Below are 24,731 nucleotides of genomic sequence, written 5' to 3'. Positions count from 1 at the left end.
TCATGATTCATTTCTTCCCTGCCATCTGAGTCGTTTTTCGTTCAGATCTTGTAGCAGCGCTAACACCGCATGTGCATCCATTCGTCTTGGTCTTCTTGTCATTGTAAATTACGCTCTCACTGTGTACTCCTAGTAGGCCAGAGTGGACTGATAAAACTGCTTGGATTTCGTGGACATAGAGGGCACATGTCATTTTGATATTACAATTAGAATTGATCAATACAATAGAATGGCTCGCCCTGTTCTTCATTCACAATTAGTGATTCCATAACGATGCATCGTTCCCTTCCACAAACTCATCAACTCACCCATTCTACCCCATTCTACTTTAACTCAATTTACTTCTTCTTTTGTTATGTGTGAAATTCGTTTCGGTATAGTTTAAATTGAGTTTCAAGGCAATTATCGGGGTGACTATCAACTGGGCGCGGCACATTCCACTGTCAGGAGAAGGAGGGGCAACGGGAGAAAATCATTGCTTCAAATGACGCACCCTCATAAAACTGGTTATAGCTCCAGATCGGTTTGTGATATTAAGATTCTAACAATGGCAGTGTGTTATATAGACTTATTTGGGAAAAGGCTGGGACGGAGGCAGGCATGACTTTTTATATTTGTGCAAATTAGGTCAGCTATGTCGACCTATAGAGTCTCCTGGGAAACCCCACTACCAAACCATCCAATGATGGCATTTATACAGCAAATAAATGATCTGGGCTTCCGTAAGGACTAATCTCTATAACACATAAACGACTTTCGGGAAAGCTCATTTTCTGAGCCATTTAAAAAAAAGTATGGCCACAGATCTAAGTGAATCTGAACAACCCTTTAACTGTGTCACGTTCTGACTTTAGTTATTTTGTAAATGTCTTTGTTTCAGTATGGTCAGGGCGTGAGTTGAGTGGGTTGTCTATGTTCGTTTTTCTATGTTGTGTTTTGTGTTTGGCCTGGTATGGTTCTCAATCAGAGGCAAGTGTCGTTAGTTGTCTCCGATTGAGAATCATACCATTAAGTAGCCTTTTCACACCTGTGTTTCGTGGGTGATTATTTTTCTGTTGAGTGACGGAGCTGTTTCGGTTGTGCTTTTTTTGTTTCTTCGTTTGATAGTGTTCAGTGTAAATAAATAACGTGAACAAGTACCACGCTGAGCTTTGGTCCTCACCTTCTTCCACCGACGACCGTTACAAACTGGAACATAATATGGAAAAATATGACATTGGCCTCCCCAAATCTGAACCATCAACTTATCAAAGCCTGTGTTTAACACGAAGGAAACGTTTCATGATGAAATTGGCCCCAACTGTTCACTGTGTCCCCTAAATCAGGTAGGCACATTCCTTCATATGATGTATGAGTGCCCTCCAGTTAAATGTTTCTGGGGCAAAGTTACAAAATAAATGTTGAAGTGCGTGAATGTAAATATAATGTTACTTAACGATGATAGCTCCTTGAATCTCTCAAAAAATGAGAGACGATTACTGGCAGAAACTGTGGCAAAAAAAAAAACGATTTTGGTGGAAATCATCAGATGGAAATCATCTCACTCTCTCCCAATTTACCGGTGGATAAGGTTTCTACTAGAAGTTAAAACGTTAGAATTTTCGACAGCCAGAATGAATGGTGCTAGTCAAGAAACAATTGAGGCCTGGAAAAATACACTTCTCAGCTAAAGCCGAATACATACAAATAAACTACCTACGCTGAACAAAAATACAAGCGCAAACATGCATGAGTCAATTCAAGGATATCAGTCCATTTAAATATATGAAATAAATTAGGTCCTTTTTAATGTATGGATTTCACATGACTGGGAATACAGATGTGCATCTGTGGGTCACACATACTGTATCTTTAAAAAAGGTGGGGCGTGGATCAGAAAACCAGTCAGTATCTGGTGTGATCACCATTTGCCTCATGCACAGTGGCACATCTCCTTCGAATAGAGTTGATCAGGCTGTTGATTGTGGCCCGTGGAATGTCGCCCCACTCCTCTTCAATGGCTGTGCGAAGTTGCTGGATATTGGTGGGAACTGGAACACGCTGTCGTAAACGTCGACCCAGAGCATCCGAAATGTGCTCAATGGGTGACATGTCTGGTGAGTACGCAGACCATGGAAGAACTGGGACACTTTCAGCTTCCAGGAATTGTGTACAGATCCTTGAGACATGGGGCCGTGCGTTATCATGCAGAAACATGAGGTGATGGCGGCATATGATTGGTACGTCAATGGGCTTCAGTGTCTCGTCACGGTGTCTCTGTGCATTCAAATTGCCGTCAATACAATGCAATATACCATAACCCCACCGCCACTATGGGGAACTCTGTTCACAACGTTGACATCAGCAAACTGCCCACATTGGGGAAATGGGGGGGGGGTGGAGGCTATGGTGATCACGGTGATCAATGCTTTGTATTTGTGTAGTTAAAAAAAAGTTTTCCTTCTTCTTTTTGAGTGGCACTCAACTGGTGGATGTGAACCATGAAATTATAGAAACGTGTGTATTGTGCCTGTAGCCCCTCCCCCTCTCCCCAACAAGAAAGTTATGGTCACAAATATATATATTTTTTATCAGCAGCCAGTCCCAAACAGATCGGTTAATCAGGGTTGGCTATCATTGGCTGTTAATCACAGCCCTTGTTTGTCGGTTCTTCTTGTTAAGTGCTTATTAAACTGACGGGACTGTGGCTTATCCATCACACACACACACACACACCCAGCTGAAAGGAACACAGCAGAGCAGAATTCATCAGGTATTGTTCTCTGCAACACATTGGGGAACGAAGAGTAGCCTAGTGATGCCAACAGTTAGCATCCAAGCTAATAAATCAGCTTTCACTCTGACTCCTCCATGTAGCATTCAGGCACTCCTGTATTTGGCGAGATCAAGCTAATCTCTCAGGTTTCTAGTATTGACTCAGGTATTTAGCATTCAGGCTAACACATCAACAAGGATAATTCAGACTAATGGATTACTCATTTAGCATTGACTCAGGTATTTAGCCTACAAGCTAATCACTGGGGTACGTAGCATTCGGGATAATAAATAACTAATTTGCCATTCAGACTAATGAGGGAGCTTAGTGCTGTTCCACTGAGGAATGGCACTGTTGTTCTCTGTTTACTCACTTCATTTTCTGGCATGAAACACGCACGCACACACGCACACACGCACACACGTACACACACACGTACACACGCACACACGTACACACACACACACACACACACACACCCACACACACACACACACACATGTACAGTCAAGTAAAAAGAAACAGCTTGTGTGACTCATGAGATGAATGATTAAGCGAATCCAAAGACCGAGTAGGCAGAAAAATATGGTGTTAGAACATGCATATGTATGTGTGTGTGTCGCTGGTGATTTAGAGTCTGTGTAGGGCTAGAACAAAACTGTGCACTGTGTGGTGGTGCCTTGGGAGAGATTTGAGAAACAGTGATTTAGTGCTAAGTATGCAACTGAACTAGAGCAGAAAGACCCTTGTGAAAAATAAATGAACTACATATGCAAGAGAAGAACTCACAGCTCGCTCATTAGTGTGTCCCACCCACACACACACACACACACACACACACACACACACACACACACACACACACACACACACACACACACACACACACACACACACACACACACACACACACACACACACACACACACACACACACACACAGGAACACACATGCACACACAGACAGACAGAGTAGGGTAATTAAAAGTAATTATTCTCAATTCTGCTAGGTCTGCGTGGATCAGTGTTCAGGTTGTTGAGCAGTTTATGGTTTCACTCATTACAGGATAAACCAAACAAATGTAAATCCCCCCTCTCCCTCAGTAATAATTAAAAAGGAGATGAGGAGGAGGAGTGAAAGATGAGAGGATGGCTTGAGAGAGAATGCAGCTAAAGCAGTTTCTCACTGCTCAAATTCAGCTTACTCCACAACACGCATGCAATCACACACACACACACACACACACACACACACACACACACACACACACACACACACACACACACACACACACACACACACACACACACACACACACACACACACACACACACCACCAGTGGTTCCCAATCGTCGGTACTAGGACTTGAGGAAAGACTAATGAGACCATAGGCCTACTGGTACAATGCACATGAGGGGGTACTTCTGGGCAGAGCAAAATTCAATTGGTGGTACAGTAGCTTCATGTTCTACTAGTGTACCATATGTATGGTATACACTGTCCAGCAAAATACTTACTTGTAGGTTCCTTCTTGCAACAACAATAAGAAATAAAATATATTATGAACATAAACTAACTGGCTCAGTATAATAGAATCAACATTTTAGCATAAAAAGGCACAATTTACAGTACAATATTTACAGGTGTTTTGGAGAAGGGGGGATTGGAGGCTAGTGTTTAAATTGTGCAGTATTTAGCACATAATAATAATAATAATAAGAGTCTGGTAGCAGTCGTGATGTGTGTGTAGCATGAGTTTAAATGTGTGCGTGTGTACAGTGCCTTCAAAGTATTCACACCCGTTGACTTTTTATACATTTTGTTGTGTTACAGCCTGAAAGGGAAACTATTGGTAGATGGGTAAAAAAAATAATAATTAAAAGCTGACATTAAATAACCGTTTGAGCATGGTGAAGTTATTAATTACTCTTTAGATGGTGTATCAATACACCTAGTCATTTGATACAGGCGTCCTTCCTAACTCAGTTGCCGGAGAGGAAGGAAACCACTCAGGTATTTCACCATGTGGTCAATGGTGACTCTAAAACAGTTTAATGGCTGGGATAGGAGAAAACTGAGGATGGATCAACAACACTGTAGTTACTTCACAAATACTAACCAACAGTATCTGACAGAGTGAAAATAAGCAAGCCTGTGCAGAATACACATATTCCAAAACATGAATCATGTTTGCAACATGGCGCTAAATTAATACTGCAAAAAACGTGTCAAAGCAATTTACTATTTGTCCTGAATAAAAAGTGTTATGTTTAGGGCAAATCCAATACAACACATTATTGAGTACCACACTCCATATTGTCAAGCATAGCGGTCGCTGCATCATGTTATGGGAATGCTTGTAATCATTAGACTGGGGAGTTATCCAGGATAAAAAAGTAACAGAATGGAGGTAGCACAGGCAAAATCCTAGAGGAAAACCTGGTTCAGTCTGCTTTACATAAGACACAGGGAGGTAAATTTACCTTTCAGCAGGACAATAACCCGAAAACACAAGGCCAAATCTACAATGCATCACTGCCTGGTATGGCAACGGCTCTGCCTCCGACCGCAAGGCACTGCAGAGGGTAATGTGTACGGCCCAGTACATCACCGGGGCCAAGCTTCCTACCATCCAGGACCTCTATACCAGGCGGTGTCAGAGGAAGGCCCTAAAAATTGCCAAGTCTCCAGCCACCCTAGTCATAGACTGTTCTCTCTGCTACCGCACGGCAAGCGGTACCGGAGCGCCAAGTCTAGGTCCAAGAGGCTTCTAAACAGCTTCTATCCCCAAGCCATAAGACTCCTGAACAGCAAATCAACCCCCCCCAATACAAATACAATTGGATTAGATTAGACGCTGGAGTTGTTTACCAAGAACACATTGAATGTTCTTGAGTGGCCGAGTTCCAGTTTTGACTTAAATCTGCTTGGAAATACTTGAAAATGGTTATCTAGCAATGAGCTTGTAGAATTTTGAAAAGAATAATGGACATATTGTACAATCCAGGTGTACAAAGCTCTTATAGGCTCAGAAAGACTCATAGCTGTAATCGCTACCAAAGGTGATTCAAACATATTGACTCAGGGGTGTGACTACTTATGTAAATGAGATATTTCTGTATTTCATTTTCAATACATTTGCAAAAATGTATTAAAACATGTCTTTACTTTGACATTAAGGGGTATTGTGTGTAGATTAAAAAATATATTTAATCCATTTTGAATTCAGGCTGTAACAACAAAATGTGGAATAAATCAAGGGTTTTGAATACTTTCTGAAGGTGTATGTATATGAGCGTGTGTGTGTGTGTGTGTGTGTGTGTGTGTGTGTGTGTGTGTGTGTGTGTGTGTGTGTGTGTGTGTGTGTGTGTGTGTGTGTGTGTGTGTGTGTGTGTGTGTGTGTGTGTGTGTGTGTGTATATCTGTGTGGATGTGTGAGTGCATGTGTGCTATGGTGCAGTCAGTGCAGGTGGTCAGTCCAGTTCAAGTGTTCAGCAGTCTGATGGCTTGTAGACCAAAAAAGGTAGGGAGCCACTGCTCTACACACACACACACACACACACACACACACACACACACACACACACACACACACACACACACACACACACACACACACACACACACACACACACACACACACACACAACACACCAACACACACAACACACACCAACACACAACACACACAAACACAACAACACACACACCAACAAACACCAACACACACACACACCAACACACACACCAACACACACACCAACACACACACACCAACACACACACACACCAACACACACAAACACACACACACACACACCAACACACACACACCAACACACACACACCAATACCAACACACACACACACACCAACACACACACACAACACACACACACCAACATACACACACACACACACACACACACCAACACCAACACACACACAAAGACACGCACATGCGGATTGTGTCTTTCTTCCTCTAGCAAACCGAGCCACTGTAATGTGAAGCGTTTTAACTTTGAACTAACATTGAGTTAATTTGAACTAGAATTGAACTTACATTCAGCTAATGTAGACCTGAACTGAAAATAACATTGACTTGGAGACGTATAAATGCGTAGACCAGGAATGTAATACCCAGGGATGTGGCGGAGGCTAATTGTGATGTCGATGTTTATAGTGTTTCCATAACTATAGGGCCAGATTGGCATTGTGAGCATTGGTGTTTTCGTTACCCACTACCTGTCATCATGACGGGTTTTGACTGAGCGTTTTGATGTTAGCCAGGCAGGTGGTCAGCTAATAATATCAGCTCTCTCCTGAGCAATATTTATGAGCACAGAGAAATAGAGAGAGACTCATACATGTAATCAGAGGTAGTGTGTTGGAAGCGAAACAGCGACTTTACATAAATTACCCACCTGTAATCTGAACGCCCCCTCAATGAAGTCTCCTCAGGGGTGTGTGTGTGTGTGTGTGTGTTTTGGAATGGAGTGTAGCAATGAGGAGGAGGCCAAGGGTTGGTGGATTAGCTCTCTGATGAGCAATGGCATTGGTGAGCTGAGCCTTGAAGATATTGGCAAGGTGAGGTTGGAGGATTGCAATAAAGCTGACCACACATGCCGGTCAGGTGAGAGGGGAGGGTTGTAGGAGAGGAAGAGTTGGAGGACAAAGGTGGGGAGAGGGGATGATAGAGAAGACAGGATAGGAGATGATAAGGATTTGATGGAGTAGAAAAGAGATGGGAGGAGAGGCGAGGGGAGGGGGAGGTTGAGTCAGTAACTGTATGTGTAACTGCAGGTGGAATCAGTCTTACATACAGAAACATTGCTTCAGAGCCTCATAAATAAACATGGGGCCTTGTCACCTGCTTCACTAAACCTCTAAGGTACCATACCCCTACACATGTACACGCACATATGCACACACACACACACACACACAAACCCACACACACACGCACACGCACAAACATCAAAGTAGCGAGTCACCAGCAGAATTTAATGTGCTTTGTCAGGTCTAGTGTGAATGCTTGATAATGTGTAGTCAACTGTTAAAAGTAAGGCAACTTTGTTGCTGGAATTGAAAATGAAATGGTATATGCGTTTTGATTTTATGTTCTAAGAGCGGTTTAATGGCTGCTGTCCTGGGTTCCATCCCCATGCTAAAAAGCTCCTAATACCTCTGTTTCTGTGTAACACACACACGCTCGCTCTCTCACACACTCACTCATGTTTTTTTGTGTTCCAGGGGAGGACTTCTATGAGCTGTCGCCCTATGAGCTCCACGAATTCTCAGAAGAGTTTAGACACGCCTCCATCATCTCAGGTACCACTGGATGTGTGTGTGTGTCCAGGCAGGTCACACCAGATCGACTTCAGTATTCAACGTTTGCCCTGTCCCCCAGGACGTTGGGAGATGCCTTCAATACTGTCCACTAGGGGCAACCTGAGCACCTATTACCAATTAGTAGGCTCCTGGCTTGCTAGGGCATTGTGGATGGGGATAGAGGAAGGCCTTTAACTGCACACTCTGGCTCCAAGGAAAGGAAAGGGAAAGGGGGATAACCTAGTTTGGGGCGGCAGCGTAACCTAGTGGTTAGAGCGTTGGACTAGTAACCGCAAGGTTGTGAGTTCAAACCCCCGAGCTGACAAGGTACAGGCCCAGGCCGTCATTGAAAATAAGAATATGTTCTTAACTGACTTGCCTGGTTAAAGATAAAATAAAGTAGTCAGTTGGATAACTGAATGCATTCAACTGAAATGTGTCTTCCCCATTCAACCCAATCTCAGTGTTAGGCTCTAGATTTGATTTGTTCTGTTTTAAAACTATCCCGAGCCTTAACCCTTACCTTAACCAGTCAGAATGAATGCCTAAACTTAACTGTCGAAATGTGACATTTATCCCCACCTTGGACAAATGTTGAATACTGAAGTTAGACCATGATACCTTGTTGCTATGTCTGTTAAGGTAACAGGGTTGGTGTATGTCGGCCTGTTTCTGATACGGAGGGGCAACTTAGAATACAAATCTCCCCTGTTGATTGAGATGAATGAACAGAAGCCATTTCCTGCGTGTGTGTGTGTGTGTGTGTGTGTGTGTGTGTGTGTGTGTGTGTGTGTGTGTGTGTGTGTGTGTGTGTGTGTGTGTGTAACTGAAGCTATCCTCCATTCCTGCATGAAAAGCTATTTTCTTTCCAATTTCCTTTTGCACCAGTTCACATTTCTCATTATTTAAAGCACTGAGAAGTCATCTGCAGCTTCTCTAGGAGACATACGAGCTTCACTATAGAAGAAATTACATCCACCACACACACACACATTCCACCATTTCTTGGTATATGTGGAAGAGAGAGTGTTTATATTTCATTTAATTTGTGTATTCCTTCTCAGTTCATCAAAGATAAACACTCTATCTGACGATTGATCATACTTCATTTGAACTCTCTCTCTGTTTCGGTATTTCACACAGACTCCTGAGCATTTAGGGCTGGATTCGATCCGTATCGCGGAAGATCCATGTTAAAATGTAAACGTACGTTTCGATTGAACTGACATATGCTGGGAATGCAGTCTTTGCAACCGCGGGGGCATTGCCTATAATTGTCGGTCGCGCTACAAAGAGGATCTTCAGAGCTACAGATTGCATTGAGCCCGTAAAGCGGCGATCTGCAGTTCAAACAATAGCAAAGCAGACACCCTGCCACTGATTTAGTAAACAGCTGAGGGATGGGGCTGAAGAAATTGACCCACTTTCAAATTCATGGTCAGAGCTATGGATACAAGGAGTGACCATTAATCATACCACAATTATAGTTGTAAACATGTTTTGAGGCTACAAAGTGTGTTCACATTCATTTGACAAACAATGGAGTAAAACAAACATAGTTTGGGTTCTGACGCGGTACGACTGTTCAACTAAGCTCATGAGGCATCTATAAGTTATATTCTTCAAGAATCAATGGATAGATATGATTAATTTAAAGGGGAATTTCACCCTGGAGACCCTGTTTTTTAATCATGTCCAAGTCAGTGAGATGTGTTTCACACATACAGTACCAGTCTAATCCTTCCATGTTTTTTTTTCTTTATTTTTCCTATTTTCTACATTGTATAATTATAGTAAAGACATCAAAACTATGAAATAACACGGTTTACCAGCAAACGTTAGCACAATGACTGGCGTTGGCTAGCTAGTTAGCCTGGTGCTTGTTAACTTGCTATGTGCCAAGCTTTTACGTTTCTAACTTGTTAGCAAACATGTAACACCAGGAAATGTAAATCATTTTAATTGGCGAGGGTTGACATTTTAAATGATGATGTCAATTGGATGCATTTCAAATCTCGCAAAATTATAGGTATGATGCAAGATAGGACCCCCCATCCATTGACTTTGACAGGTCATTCTTGTCTATAGTAACCCTTGGAAGGTTTCGTTGTAGTAATGTCTTTGTGTTGTGTTTTGAGAATCTTCAGGGAGAAAAATTAGGTGGTTGTGTAATTACTGTTGTAGTCTTGATTTTATACCTTTCAGTGTACCTGGTGCTCGTGTACCCAAAATGCAGCTACTCTGTGGTGTATTTCAGCAGGACACTGTGGAAGGATTACAGATAACCCGAGTTTTCCAAAGACAAAAAGTAAACAGAGAAAAGGGGTAGCCTAAATTGATTACGTGGTCTGTAAGGTACTCTGTGTTCCTCAGACTACCTCTAACCACATAACACAAACCCATACAAACATTACCCAATTCATCTTTATGTCATGCTCAGTAGCAGTGCGTGGGTAAAATCACTGGGGAAGCCAGAAAAAAAGAGCCATTATTACAAACTGTGTTGTGATAATTGCGTTGTTTGCTCTGTAACCTGTTAGTTCATATGCCTTGCCGTCGTGACATATGGGCCTAAGGTAGAGACAATAAGAAGACACAGTGGCAGAATAAATTCACCCACACCTTTGTTTCATCACAAAACCGGGGACCTCTGTCCAGTGGAATCCACAAAGCATATCGCATGAAACAAACAGTTACGTGACCTACAGCACGGTCAATCAAGTTAATGTTTCTTACAATTTTTGGACTACTAAACGATTATTGATTTAGAACACTGGAGAAATATTTGGCTGTCCATGTTACTTACACGTGTGTGTGTGTGTGTGTGTGTGTGTGTGTGTGTGTGTGTGTGTGTGTGTGTGTGTGTGTGTGTGTGTGTGTGTGTGTGTGTGTGTGTGTGTGTGTGTGTGTGTGTGTGTGTGTGTGTGTGTGTGTGTGTGTGTGTGTGTGTGTGTAAGTACAAAAAAACATGTTGACTCACCCTACTTGTAGAGAAACGCTAATGCCATCCTCCTGTCTTTCCTGTTGCCAAAACGGTCTATGACTTTGTTATACAGTACACACTTTTAATTTGTTGTCGTAGGTCTCGACCCAGGGTCTCGAGCTTGATGACGAGCTTGGAGGGCACTATGGTGTTAAATGCCGAGCTGTAGTCGATGAACAGCATTCTCACATAGGTATTCCTCTTGTCCAGATGGGTTACGGCAGTGTGCAGTGTGGTTGCGATTGCGTCGTCTGTGGACCTGTTGTGGCGGTAAGCAAATTGGAGTGGGTCTAGGGTGTCAGGTAGGGTGGAGGTGATATGGTCCTTGACTAGTCTCTCAAAGCACTTCATGATGACGGAAGTGAGTGCTACGGGGCGGTAGTCGTTTAGCTCAGTTACCTTAGCTTTCTTGGGAACAGAAACAATGGTGGCCCTCTTGAAGCATGTGGGAACAGCAGACTGGGATAGGGATTGATTGAATATGTCCGTAAACACACCAGACAGCTGGTATGCGCATGCTCTGAGGGCGCGGCTGGGGATGCCGTATGGGCCTGCAGCCTTGCGAGGGTTAACACGTTTAAATGTTTCCCTCACGTCGGCTGCAGTGAAGGAGAGTCCGCATGTTTTAGTTGCGGGCCGTGTCAGTGGCACTGTATTGTCCTCAAAGCGGGCAAAAAAGTTATTTTGTCTGCCTGGGAGCAAGACATCCTGGTCCGTGACGGGGCTGGTTTTCTTTTTGTAATCCGTGATTGACTGTAGACCCTGCCACATGCCTCTTGTGTCTGAGCTGTTGAATTGAGATTCTACTTTGTCTCTATACTGACGCTTAGCTTGTTTGATTGCCTTGCGGAGGGAATAGTTACACTGTTTGTATTCGGTCATGTTTCCGGTCACCTTGCCCTGATTAAAAGCAGTGGTTCGGGCTTTCAGTTTCACGCGAATGCTGCCATCAATCCATGGTTTCTGGTTTGGGAATGTTTTAATTGTTGCTATGGGAACGACATCTTCAACGCACATTCTAATGAACCCGATCACCGAATCAGCGTATTCGTCAATGTTGTTGTCTGACACAATACGAAACATATCCCAGTCCACGTAATGGAAGCAGTCTTGGAGTGTGGAATCAGATTGGTCGGACCAGCGTTGAACAGACATCAGCGCGGGAGCTTCTTGTTTTAGTTTCTGTCTGTAGGCAGGGATCAACAAAATGGAGTCGTGGTCAGCTTTTCCGAAAGGAGGGCGGGGCAGGGCCTTATATGCGTCACGGAGTTAGAATAGCAGTGATCCAAGGTTTTTCCAGCCCTGGTTGCGCAATCGATATGCTGATAAAATTTAGGGAGTCCTTGTTTTCAGATTAGCCTTGTTAAAATCCCCAGTTACAATGAATGCAGCCTCCGGATAAATGGATTCCAGTTTGCAAAGAGTCAAATAAAGTTCGTTCAGAGCCATCGATGTGTCTGCTTGGGGGGGAATATATACGGCTGTGGTTATAATTGAAGAGAATTCCCTTGGAAGATAATGCAGTCGACATTTGATTGTGAGGAATTCTAAATCAGGTGAACAGAAGAACTTGAGTGCCTGTATGTTGTTGTGATCACACCACGTCACGTTAACCATGAAGCATACGCCCCGCCCCTCTTCTTACCAGAAAGATGTTTGTTTCTGTCGGCGCGATGCGTGGAGAAACCCGCTGGCTGCACCGATTCCGATAGCGTCTCTCCAGTGAGCCATGTTTCCGTGAAGCAAAGAACGTTAGTCTCTGATGTCCCTCTGGAATGCTACCCTTGCTCGGATTTTATCAACCTTGTTGTCAATAGACTGGACATTGGCGAGAAGAATGCTAGGGAGTGGTGCACGATGTGCCCGACTCCGGAGTCTGACCAGAAGACTGCTCCGTTTCCCCCTTTTACGAAGTCGTTTTTTTGGGTCGCCGGCTGGGATCCATTCCGTTGTCCTGGGTGAAAGGCAGTACACAGGATCCGCTTCGCGAAAGTCATATACTTGGTCGTACTGATGGTGAGATGACGCTGCTCTTATGTTCAGTAGTTCTTCTCGACTGTATGTAATGAAACCTAAGATGACCTGGGTGATAGAGGAAATTATGGTTGAAATGACTAATTATGTATACATTCCAATCAGAACTGACTAGTCCAAATGCTATAATGTACTGTACATGTGAATTTTCTCTCTTGCTCCCTTTCCCAATTGTATATAATGTAGTCAGGAGTTTAGTAACAATGAAGGTCTGTTCCTTAGTTCATTCAGTTGTACAAATCTCCAGGTGGTGGGAACGGGCCATCTCCAGATTGTCGAGAATGTTGATTTATGCTGACTGGCCTTGACTTCGTGCTGATAACGCGAGGGCCCTCTGCTTGTGAAATGGAACGTTTGGAAAACGCTGACGTCATTTTCAGTTTATAACCTGTGGAAATGTGTGTAAGCATTTAGTACTCTCTTGTAATAAACGCTGTTTACCTTTGGCTTTAAAAAAAATAAATAATAATAAATAAATAAAAATAGTAAGCATTTAGTACTCTCTTGTAATAAACGCTGTTTACCTTTGGCTTTTAAGACTGGTCTCAATCTACTTCATGCATAATTAATGAACGTACAACTCATTAATGAAATAGAAATGAGTGCAAATTGATTTTGGCAATAAAACATACAGGAATTTAGAATTCCTCTATCACTGGGGTACTATAGTAAGAAATAACACGTAAAAAAACAAGTTTCCTAGGAACGTGAAGCGAGGCGGCCATCTCTGTCGGCGCCTAACTAGGCATATCAGCAAGATTGCTAGCCAACTGAGAACCAACTAACTAACCAACCAAAGATTATTTATACACATTCATCATTGCTACCAACACACAGAGAGTGAGTTAGCTATATCGGCAACTCTATTTTTTAGTAACATAGTGTTTTCCAGACAAGAGTGTAATTGATGGATACCAGATTTAGCTGCTGATATCTGCTGTGCTGTACAGAAACCCAGCCTAAAACCCCAAACAGCAAGCAATGCAGGTGTAGAAGCACGGTGGCTAGGAAAAACTCCCTAGAAATGCCAAAACCTAGGAAGAAACCTAGAGAGGAACCAGGCTATGAGGGGTGGTCAGTCCTCTTCTGGTTGTGCCGGGTGGAGATTATAACAGAACATGGCCAAGATGTTCAAATGTTCATAAATAACCAGCATGGTCAAATAACAATAATCACAGTAGTTGTCGAGGGTGGAACAAGTCAGCACCTCAGGAGTAAATGTCAGTTGGCTTTTCATAGCCGATCATTAAGCGTATCTCTACCAATCCTGCTGTCTCTAGAGAGTTGAAAACAGCAGGTCTGGGACAGGTAGCACGTCCGGTGAACAGGTCAGGGTTCCATAGCCGCATGCAGAACAGCTGAAAATGGAGCAGCACCATGGCCAGGTGGACTGGGGAGGGCAAGGAGTCGTCATGTCAAGTAGTCCTGAGGCATGGTCCTAGGGCTTAGGTCTTCCGAGAGAAAGAAAGAAAGAAAGAAAGAAAGAAAGAAAGAAAGAAAGAAAGAAAGAATTATAGAGAGCATACTTAAATTCACACAGGACACCGGATAAGATAGGAGAAGTACTCCAGATATAACAGACTGACCCTAGCCCCCCGACACATAAACTACTGCAGCATAAATACTGGAGGCTGAGAAAGGAGGAGTCAGGAGACACTGTGGCCTCATCCGATGATACCCCCGGACAGGGCCAAATAGGCAGGATATAATCCCACCCACTTTGCCAAAGCACAACCCCCACACCACTAGAGGGATATCTTCAACTACCAACTTACCATCCTGAGACAAGGCCGAATACAGCCCACAAAGATCTCCGCCACGGCACAACCCATGGGGGGAGGCCAACTCAGACAAGATGATCACATCAGTGACTCAACCCACTCAAGTGACGCACCCCTCCTAGGGACGGCATGGAAGAGCACCAGTAAGCCAGTGACTCCTGACCCCTGTAATAGGGTTAGAGGCAGAGAATCCCAGTGGAGATCCCAGAGAATCCCAGTGGAGAGAGGGGAACCAGCCAGGCAGAGACAGCAAGGGCGGTTATTTGCTCCAGAGCCTTTCCGATCACCTTCACACTCCTGGGTCAGACTACACTCAATCATATGACCTCCTGAATAGATGAGTCTTCAGTAAAGACTTAAAGGTTGAGACCGAGTCTGCATCGCTCACATGGGTAGGCAGACCATTCCATAAAAATTGAGCTCTATAGGAGAAAGCCCTGCCTCCAGCTGTTTGCTTAGAAATTCTAGGGAAAATTAGGAGGCCTGCGTCTTGTGACCGTAGCGTATGTGTAGGTATGTACGGCAGGACCAAATCGGAAAGATAGGTAGGAGCAAGCCCATGTAATGCTTTGTAGGTTAGCAGTAAAACCTTGAAATTGCACTAACTGAAATTTATTTAGTGCTTTATCCGGGTAGCCGGAAAGTAGAGCATTGCAGTAGTCTAACCTAGAAGTAACAAAAGCATGGATTCATTTTTCTGCATCATTTTTGGACGGAAAGTTTCTGATTTTTGCAATGTTACGTAGATGGAAAAAAGCTGTCCTCGAAATGGTCTTGATATGTTCTTCAAAAGAGAGATCAGGGTCCAGAGTAACGCCGAGGTCCTTCACAGTTTTATTTGAGACGACTGTACAACCATTAAGATTAATTGTCAGATTCAACAGAAGATCTCTTTGTTTCTTGGGACCTAGAACAAGCAACCCCTCCTCACATCTCCTCATCTCTCCTCACCACTCATACCCCTCCTCATCTCTCCTCACCACTCATACCCCTCCTCATCTCTCCTCACCACTCATACCCCTCCTCATCTCGCCTCACCACTCATACCCCTCCTCATCTCTCCTCACCACTCATACCCCTCCTCATCTCTCCTCACCACTCATACCCCTCCTCATCTCGCCTCACCACTCATACCCCTCCTCATCTCGCCTCACCACTCATACCACTCCTCATCTCTCCTCACCACTCATACCCCTCCTCATCTCTCCTCACCACCTTGAAACCCTCTTGATATGTTCCCCAAAAAATAACCAGAAACTGGTAGCTACCATGGCATACCCAGTTAGCAATGATCACTCGGGAGGCCGGCATCCTTCCAGAGTGGTCAAGTGCCATGCGACAGCTTTTTGCCCATCGCCTCATTCATGGGGCACCCGCGATAGGCTGCCGTGCTCTTGCTGTTAACATGGCGTTTTCCCCTCACACAACCTACCCGCCTTTCACCCTCCCCTTCTCCCGACCGGCGACACAACAGATGCAAGTCCGAAGCGGGATGCTTTTTCAGCGACAAGCCAACGACATGCCCTAATCCCTGTCGCCACTTATTTACGTAAAACATATTTATTGTTTTTTATTATTTACGATTCATTGGATGCTATGGCCTTTTGGAAAAGTGCTGTAAATGATTATGTGCAAAACATATCAGAACACAAAGTCCTGGTCACGTGGATCCACTGGTGACAACAAATCGAATGTACTTGCAGGCTTCTCACACAATTCAAGGGCGACAAAAGCGACAAAGTAGTCAAAGTTATATAGTCATAGTATAGACATAGTCAATATAACATACAAAAGAAACATAAAAAGACTCAACTAAATCAAGTACAAGAGGCAGATGAAAGAAAATAACAACTACAAATAAGATGTCTTTTTTTAAATAGCCTACAGGGATAGACAGTAGTACGGACATTGTTTGCCCATGTGCATAGTGAGTGACAGAAGGTACAGTACCGTAGCAGCATATAAACAATACTAGTGCAGTAAGGTGACATAACAATTTCATTGGTCCGGTAGACAAATTGTATTTGAATGTGTACAGAATATGAATAAATGGTAAGTGTGTCGTAGTCCAGGATTCAGCTGTTGGAACAGTCTTGTGGCTTGAGTGTGGAAGCTGGCTATGAGACAGGTGGTCTGAGACTTGATGTTGACCCTCACTGCGGCGGATCCATCTCTCCCTTGTGCGCCGCCTTCTCATTTACATTTGACATTTAAGTCATTTAGCAGACGCTCTTATCCAGAGCGACTTACAAATTGGTGCATTCACCTAATGACATCCAGTGGAACAGCCACTTTACAATAGTGCATCTAAATCTTTTAGGGGAGGGGGTGAGAAGGATTACTTATCCTATCCTAGGTATTCTCCCACCACCGGATGACCTGAATCTGAATCCCCTCATCTGTGGCATCCTGGGTTGTTCCGAATGGATCGTATACACAGAAAGAACATTTGAGAGAGTCATGTCTGGATGAGCCTGCAGGAAAAGTAACACATGAGGGAGGAGGATGTCTTCCCTGTAACACACAGCGTTGAGATTGCCGGCAATGACAACAAGCTCAGTCCATTGATGCTGTGACACACCACCCCAGTCCATGACGGTCCCTCCACCTCCAAATCGATCCCGCTCCAGAGTACAGGCCTCGGTGAAATGCTCATTCCTTCAATGATAAACGTGAATCCATTGGGTTTGTGCCCATTGGCGACGTTGTTGTTGTGGGTTGAGGACCTGGCGACGTTGTTGCTGTTGTGTGTTGAGGACCTGGCGACGTTGTTGTTGTGGGTTGAGGACCTGGCGACGTTGTTGTTGTGGGTTGAGGACCTGGCGACGTTGTTGTTGTGGGTTGAGGACCTGGCGACGTTGTTGTTGTGGGTTGAGGACCTGGCGACGTTGTTGTTGTGGGTTGAGGACCTGGCGACGTTGTTGTTGTGGGTTGAGGACCTGGCGACGTTGTTGTTGTGGGTTGAGGACCTGGCGACGTTGTTGTTGTGGGTTGAGGACCTGGCGACGTTGTTGTTGTGGGTTGAGGACCTGGCGACGTTGTTGCTGTTGTATGGTGAGGACCTGCCTTACAACAGGCCTACAAGCCCTCAGTCCAGCCTCTCTTAGCCTATTGCGGACAGTCTGAGCACTGAGCACTGATGCCATCCTGTACCTGTCCCACAGGTGTGATGTTCGGATGTACCGATCCTGTGCAGGTGTTGTTACACGTGGTCTGCCACTGCGAGGATGATCCGTTGTCCGTCCTGTGTCCCTGTAGCGCTGTCTTAGGCATCTCACAGTACGGACATTGCAATTTATTGCCCTGGCCACATCTGCAGTCCTCATGCCTCCTTGCAGCATGCCAAAGGCACGTTCAGGTAGATGAGCAGGGACCCTGGGCATCTTTCTTGTGGTGTTTTCAGGGTCAGTAGAAAGGCTTCTTTAGTGTCCTAACTGTGACCTTAATTGCCTCATTAATTGTTTATGGTTCATTGAACAAGCATGGGAAACAGTGTTTAAACCCTTTACAATGAAGATCTGTTAAGTTATTTGGATTTTAACAAATTATCTTTGAAAGACAGGGTCCTGAAAAAGAGACATTTATTTTTTTGCTAAGTTTACAAACAATTACATCTGTTCTTTAGTTCCAAAAGCCTGTGTATTTTTTCCCCTAAAATTCACAATCGCCATTCTTCTTGCTCCTAGCCGAGAATGGTAACTTTCTGTTGGTTGCTGTATGGCATCAGTGGATACTCAGACTGCTCTCAGGGCAGATCTGACGGTTTTGACTAGCAGAAGTTACTTTTCGTAGAAGGATAGAAGCAGTTTAGGAGAATTAATGTGGCAGGTTAGGAGAATTAGGTTAAAGATTATAAAGATTATGAAAAGGGTTGGCAAAAATGCTAAAATTGTCCCTGATGCACCAAAAAACTATCTAGCTACAACCAGGCTTGCTCTGATAACAATGTTTCCACTAATGTGATTCTGCCTTGATGTTGGACTCTTCAACTTCTTCTGTGGGGGTTATTAATTATAAGATCGGACCCTTTTTTCCCCGCCTAAAATGACATACCCAAATCTAACTGCCTGTATCCAAGCACCTGAAGCAAGGATATGCATATTCTTGATACCATTTGAAAGAAACAGTTTGAAGTTTGTGGAAATGTGAAATGAATGTAGGATAATATAACACATTAGATCTGGTAAAAGATAAAACAAAGAAAAGACATGCATTCCATCATCTTTGAAATGCAAGAGAAAGGCCAATATAAGACTCAAGGCATAATTTAGATTTTGGCCACTAAATGGCAGTAGTGTACAAAGTTTTAGACTGATCCAATGAACCATTGAATTTATGTTCAAAATGTTCTATCAAGACTGCCCAAATGTACCTAATTGGTTTATTAATACATTTTCAAGTTCATAACTTTGCACTCTCCTCAAACAATAGCATGGTATTGGGGTGGCAGGGTAGCCTAGTGGTTAGAGCGTTGGACTAGTAACCGGAAGGTTGCAAGTTCAGACCCCCGAGCTGACAAGGTACAAATCTGTCATTCTGCCCCTGAACAGGCAATTAACCCACTGTTCCTAGGCCATCATTGAAAATAAGAATTTGTTCTTAACTGACTTGCCTAGAAAAATAAAAAAAATAAAAAAATATTATTTCACTGTAATAGCTACTGTAAATTGGACAGTGCAGTTAGATTAACAAGAATTTAAGCTTTCTGCCCATATCAGATATGCCTATGTCCTTTGAAATGTTCTTGTTACTTACAACCTCATGCTAATCACATTAGCCTGCATTAGCTCAACCGTCCCGCGGGGGGACACCAATCCTGAGGTGCCACCACCTACTGTACATAGTGTGGACCTCTCTACTTTCAGGGTTGAGAGTATGAGTCAGATTTTACCCTACAGTATATCAGAAACCTTAATGCATACAACATTACTTTGGCAAAGGAGGGTAAAAAGTGGGTATATTAAGTTAATTCTCCACTATTATTGGTCACAGTTCAAAGTCTTAACATCCTCCCAATGAAATGTCTATGGATACCAAACACTTTAGCAATGCAGACTTCATTGAAATAATAGAAAGCAGCAACTATGGATTGGACAATATCCATGTATGACAGTGCATCATCTGAACAGGTCCACCATTTGACAAAGATGACGAAGAAACAAATAACAACGAGATGCTACAATTCAAGTTCTGTCAATGATTTTGATTTTATGTTATTGGTGAGATGCCAAATCGGCTTCCGTTGACAATTTTTTGGGGTGAGCCAGGACCATTCACAGTTGAGCTTACTCAGTTTAGCTCAACACTGATTGGCTATTATTGTATTCAAAAATATATCAAGGGAGGCCAAATGCTTGCTGGCTTCCCTTGCATTTAATTCTATGGGCAGCAACGATGTCAATACTCTGTTTGGCCAGATAGCATCAGAAAGATGAGCTACTGTACACATAGAGACAGAGGGGCACTGTTTCGCTTGCTTGGATGCTTCCACTGGTGAGATACATTCAGCCTCTTGCGAATTGAAGGAAAATGATTAAATAAAGAGAGACAAATGATAAAATTCGATGTATTTTTTTAAAATATTTTTTTACATTTTGGGTGAAAAAATGGCATCCATGAATAGACACCACTGGTCATGCTTACTGTAAATTGAGCTATTTTAGCCATCAGCTTGTAAATATTTTTGCTAAAATTACCTTCACCTTGTGCAGAGCTAAGGGTTGGAAGCAAATACTGGTGGAATCAGATTCTGTACCACCTACAGCAAAATACACAATTTAACCACCCCACTAATTGTATCGATCTCTATTAGACTGGCTAGCGTAGCACACCTAACATGGACATTTCAATTGTCTATTTTCTGACCATGGCCTCATTCACGTGGTACCCGCGATAGGCTGCAGTGCTCCTGCCGTTAATGGCCTCACACAGCCCACCCGCCTTTGATAGTCATCAACTGTTTTATTCAAGTGGGTGAGGCAGTTTAGGGAGTGGCATCTCTTATCAAAGCAAAATCCTTTATGGCTGCAAAGGAACAGTTGGTATTGCCTTGAAAATATAGTCATTAAATCAATGGCAAAATGTAGGCTGTTTTGGGGCTTAATCAATATATCATGAATGAACTTACACTGAAAATGATTAAGGGTATCCTCTGTTTTTAAATGCACTATGTCCAGATGTGTGGTTGTATTGTGTTTTTACATTTGGCAAATACATCGAATCAAATTAAAATGACGACAAATGTAAGGTATTTATAGAAACAACAAAAAAACTGCTTGTAGTCTCTGGCTGGCTGTGGTTAGCTGGAAGGTGGCAGGCCCAATTTGAGATTACAGAAATTCCTTGCTATTGTCTTTCAAATTCACTCATGGCTAGATGGCTGGCCGAAGGCTTATGTCTGTCCTCTGAGTGGAGGCTAAATGGCAGCGACTCAAAATCAGCCTGCCAAGGGTTTATAGCTGTCCTATGAGAGGGGGCTCCCCGCCAGAGATGCAAATCACATCTTAAAACAGAAAACTCTGTTGGTGGTAGGAATTTATAGCCTTGGTCAAACAGTAGGGAACGTGTTTTGCTGTCTGGGTAGGCTAAATTGATTGACAGTGTGTTTCCAAAAGATAGCTAGCTATATGATAAACTGATGGCTTTCAGAGTTCAATCCAGCACTGTAGCTAGCTAGCTAACATTAGGTTACCTCTAATCGAGAATGTTCCATTTTGTTGTGAAGGGGAAAAAACGATGGTATCGCATCACTTCGCAGCTGGCGTCAAAGTGTATTCCCAGTCCATTCAGCCTGCAAATCCCTCTGATCATTTTTGTAAGCATCCTTCTTCATCGCTGCAAGCCACTGGCAGCATGGTGGTTAATCTCTGGTATGTAGAAAAGATAACTCCTTTTTGTGCTTGTTTGTAATTAGCACAGAACACCACACGGGCATGATGACAAACGGTAGTGAAAAACAAACCTCATTATGCATGGTGTGGATCATTTTGATGTCTATGACAAAAACTTGAATAACATAGTATGCAGTGACAGAGCCAAGATGAAATGTCCCTTTAAGTGTCTAAAAATGTATATAGCAAGTGCAGATTGCCCCTTTAAATGTCAGAAGACTCCAACAGTGTGTGTGTTTGTATATGTGTACGTGCAAGCCGGTGTGTGTGTGAGTGTATGTACTTGTGTGTGTGTGTCTGTTGTTTAGAGTGAGGTGATGAGCTTACAGACAGAGATAAAAGGATCCTATCAGTCTGATTGGATTTATAATGACCTCATGTGAAGATGCCCACTCAACCCTAGATGGGACACTATCCACTCACCATGCAGAGATCGGCAACTGACAAAGAGACAGCGAGAGAGAGGAGAGAGGGGAAAGACGGACGGGAAGACAGGAGAGAGAAAGAGCTGAAAGACAAAGAGAGAGAAAGAGCTGAAAGACGGACGGGAAGACAGGAGAGAGAAAGAGCTGAAAGACAAAGAGAGAGAAAGAGCTGAAAGACAAAGAGAGAGAATGGGATAGGGAGAGAGTGAAAGAGAGAGGGATGAGGCAACAAGAGTGGGAGAAGGATGCAGAGGTAGAGAGAGACAGATTGGGAGGGAGGGAGGGAGGGAGGGAGGGAGGGAGGGAGGGAGGGAGGGAGGGAGGGAGGGAGGGAGGGAGGGAGGGAGGGAGGGAGGGAGGGAGGGAGGGAGGGAGGGAAAGATAAGAGTATGATATAGAGGAGTGTTAAATAGCATGTGCAGAAGAAAGAGGAAGAAAGAAGAGTGGAACATTAAAGGATGTCTTAGACAAGACTGTTACCAATCGATTGGAGGGAAAGGCTAAGCGTGACAGAGAGAGAGAGAGAGAGAGAGAAAGAGGGTGTGTGTGTGCATGTGTGTGCGTGACAAAGGACATTTGAGGAGACAGCGGAGAGACAATCACCAACGAACACACTTCTTTATCCAAAACACTGAGACGCATCAATATAGACAGCTCTGATGCAAATATGTGTGTGAAAGAGAGGGAGAGAAAGTGTGTATGTATGTGTGTGCAGTTGTGTTTGTGTTTATGCATAAATATTTCTCAGAAGAGAGCTGATGTGATGTTTTTCCTGTTGAGACGAGCGCAAGACAACCCTATAATATAAGCCTACACATTTTATTTTTATTCCAACCTTTATTTTAAGCGGGAAGACAATTATTGAAATGCGCCCTGTATATCCGACATAAATATACTATCTACACACACACACACACGCACACGCACACACGCACGCACGCACACACACACACACACACACACACACACACACACACACACACACACACACACACACACACACACACACACACACACACACACACACACACACACACACACACACACACAAATAATCTATATATACAAAAGTATGTGGACATCCCTTCAAATTAGTGGATTTGGCTATTTCAGTTATACCGGTTTCTGACAGGTGTATAAAATCAAGCACACAGTCATGCAATCTCCATAGACAAACATTGGCAGTAGAATCGTCCTACTAAAGAGCTCAATGACTGTCAACGTGGCACCGTGATAGGATGCCACCTTTCCAACAAGTCAGTTTGTCAAATATCTGCCCTACTAGAGCTTCCCAGTCAACTGTAAGTGTTGTTGTGAAGTGGAAACGTCGAGGAGCAACAATTGCTCGTTAAAATCGTCTGTTCTCAGTTGCAACACTCACTACCGAGTTTAAAATTGCCTCTGGAAGCAACGTCAGCACAAGAGCTGTTTATCGGGAGCTTCATGTAATGGGTTTCCATGGCCGCGCAGCCGCACACAAGCCTAAGATAACAAAACAGCAAAGCCACGCGTCATATGGAGTGGTGTAAAGCTCACTGCCATTGGACTCTGGAGCAGTGGAAACACCTTCTCTGAAGTGATGAATCATGCTTCATCCTATAGCAGTCCAGTGAAGGGAAATCTTAACAATACAGCATACAATGACATTCTCAACGATTCTGTGCTTCCAACTTTGTAGCAACAGTTTGGGAAAGGCCCTTTCCTGTTTCAGTATTTCAACACCCCAGTGCAAAGAGTGAGGTCCATACAGAAATGGTTGACGAGAATCGATATGGAAGAACTTGACTGGCCTACACAGAGCCCTGACCTCAACCCCATCGAACACCTTTGGTATGAATTGGAACGCCGACTGTGAGTCAGGCCTAATCGCCCAACATCAGTGACCGACCTCACAAATGCTCTTGTAGCTGAATGGAAGCAAGTAATTGCAGCAATGTTCCAACATCTAGTGGAAAGCCTTCCTGGAAGAGTGGAGGCTGTTATTACAGCAAAGGGGGGACCAACTCCATATTATTGCCCATGATATTGGAATGAAATGTTTGACGAGCAGGTGTCCACATACTTTTGGTCATTTAGTGTGTGTGTATGCAGATATACATATATACTTATGTGTGTGTAGTAAACTTAGAAATATTTTTTTACATTGGATAGAGACTAGAAAATGGTATATCATTCACTGCAGTTGAGGAACAATGGTAAAGTGATTCTGCTTTGAAAGTTGATTAACTTGTAACCCCACTTTTGAGAAAATGACCCTTGAATCTTTTTGGTACACCTACTGGAGAGCTCTTCTTTGTCTACACTCGTTGAGCATCTTTCACACCCTCTTAAGCCTTAGCCCCACGCATCACTTTAAGGATTCACATGTGAGGCCATGTGCTAAACAGAGTGAGTAGTGTAGTAAACAACCAAAGATTTCAAGACAAAAGTAGTAGCCTACAAGAAGGAAAAACTCCAGACAAAAAGACACTTAATCTAGTCCTTGGCCTATATCCTAATCTGACTGTGGTGCAGGTCACGTGTTCTTCACA

The 24,731-nt window shown here is 43.5% G+C and overlaps 1 protein-coding gene across 1 annotated transcript in view; it reads left to right on the top strand.

Moving 5' to 3' along the window:
* Positions 1-24,731, top strand: part of LOC118385691 (GDNF family receptor alpha-2-like) — an 87,627-nt gene that overhangs the window by 25,767 nt on the left and 37,129 nt on the right. Inside the window, exon 3 of the mRNA XM_035772900.2 lies at positions 8,010-8,087. Coding sequence (XP_035628793.1) covers positions 8,010-8,087 — 78 coding nt within the window. The remainder of the gene's footprint in view (positions 1-8,009; positions 8,088-24,731) is intronic.

This window comes from Oncorhynchus keta, chromosome 6 (genome assembly GCF_023373465.1).
Source record: "Oncorhynchus keta strain PuntledgeMale-10-30-2019 chromosome 6, Oket_V2, whole genome shotgun sequence".
Classification (NCBI taxonomy): domain Eukaryota; kingdom Metazoa; phylum Chordata; class Actinopteri; order Salmoniformes; family Salmonidae; genus Oncorhynchus; species Oncorhynchus keta.
The sequence above is the reverse complement of the archived record's forward strand: the minus strand, read 5'-3'. Positions and strand labels throughout refer to the sequence as shown.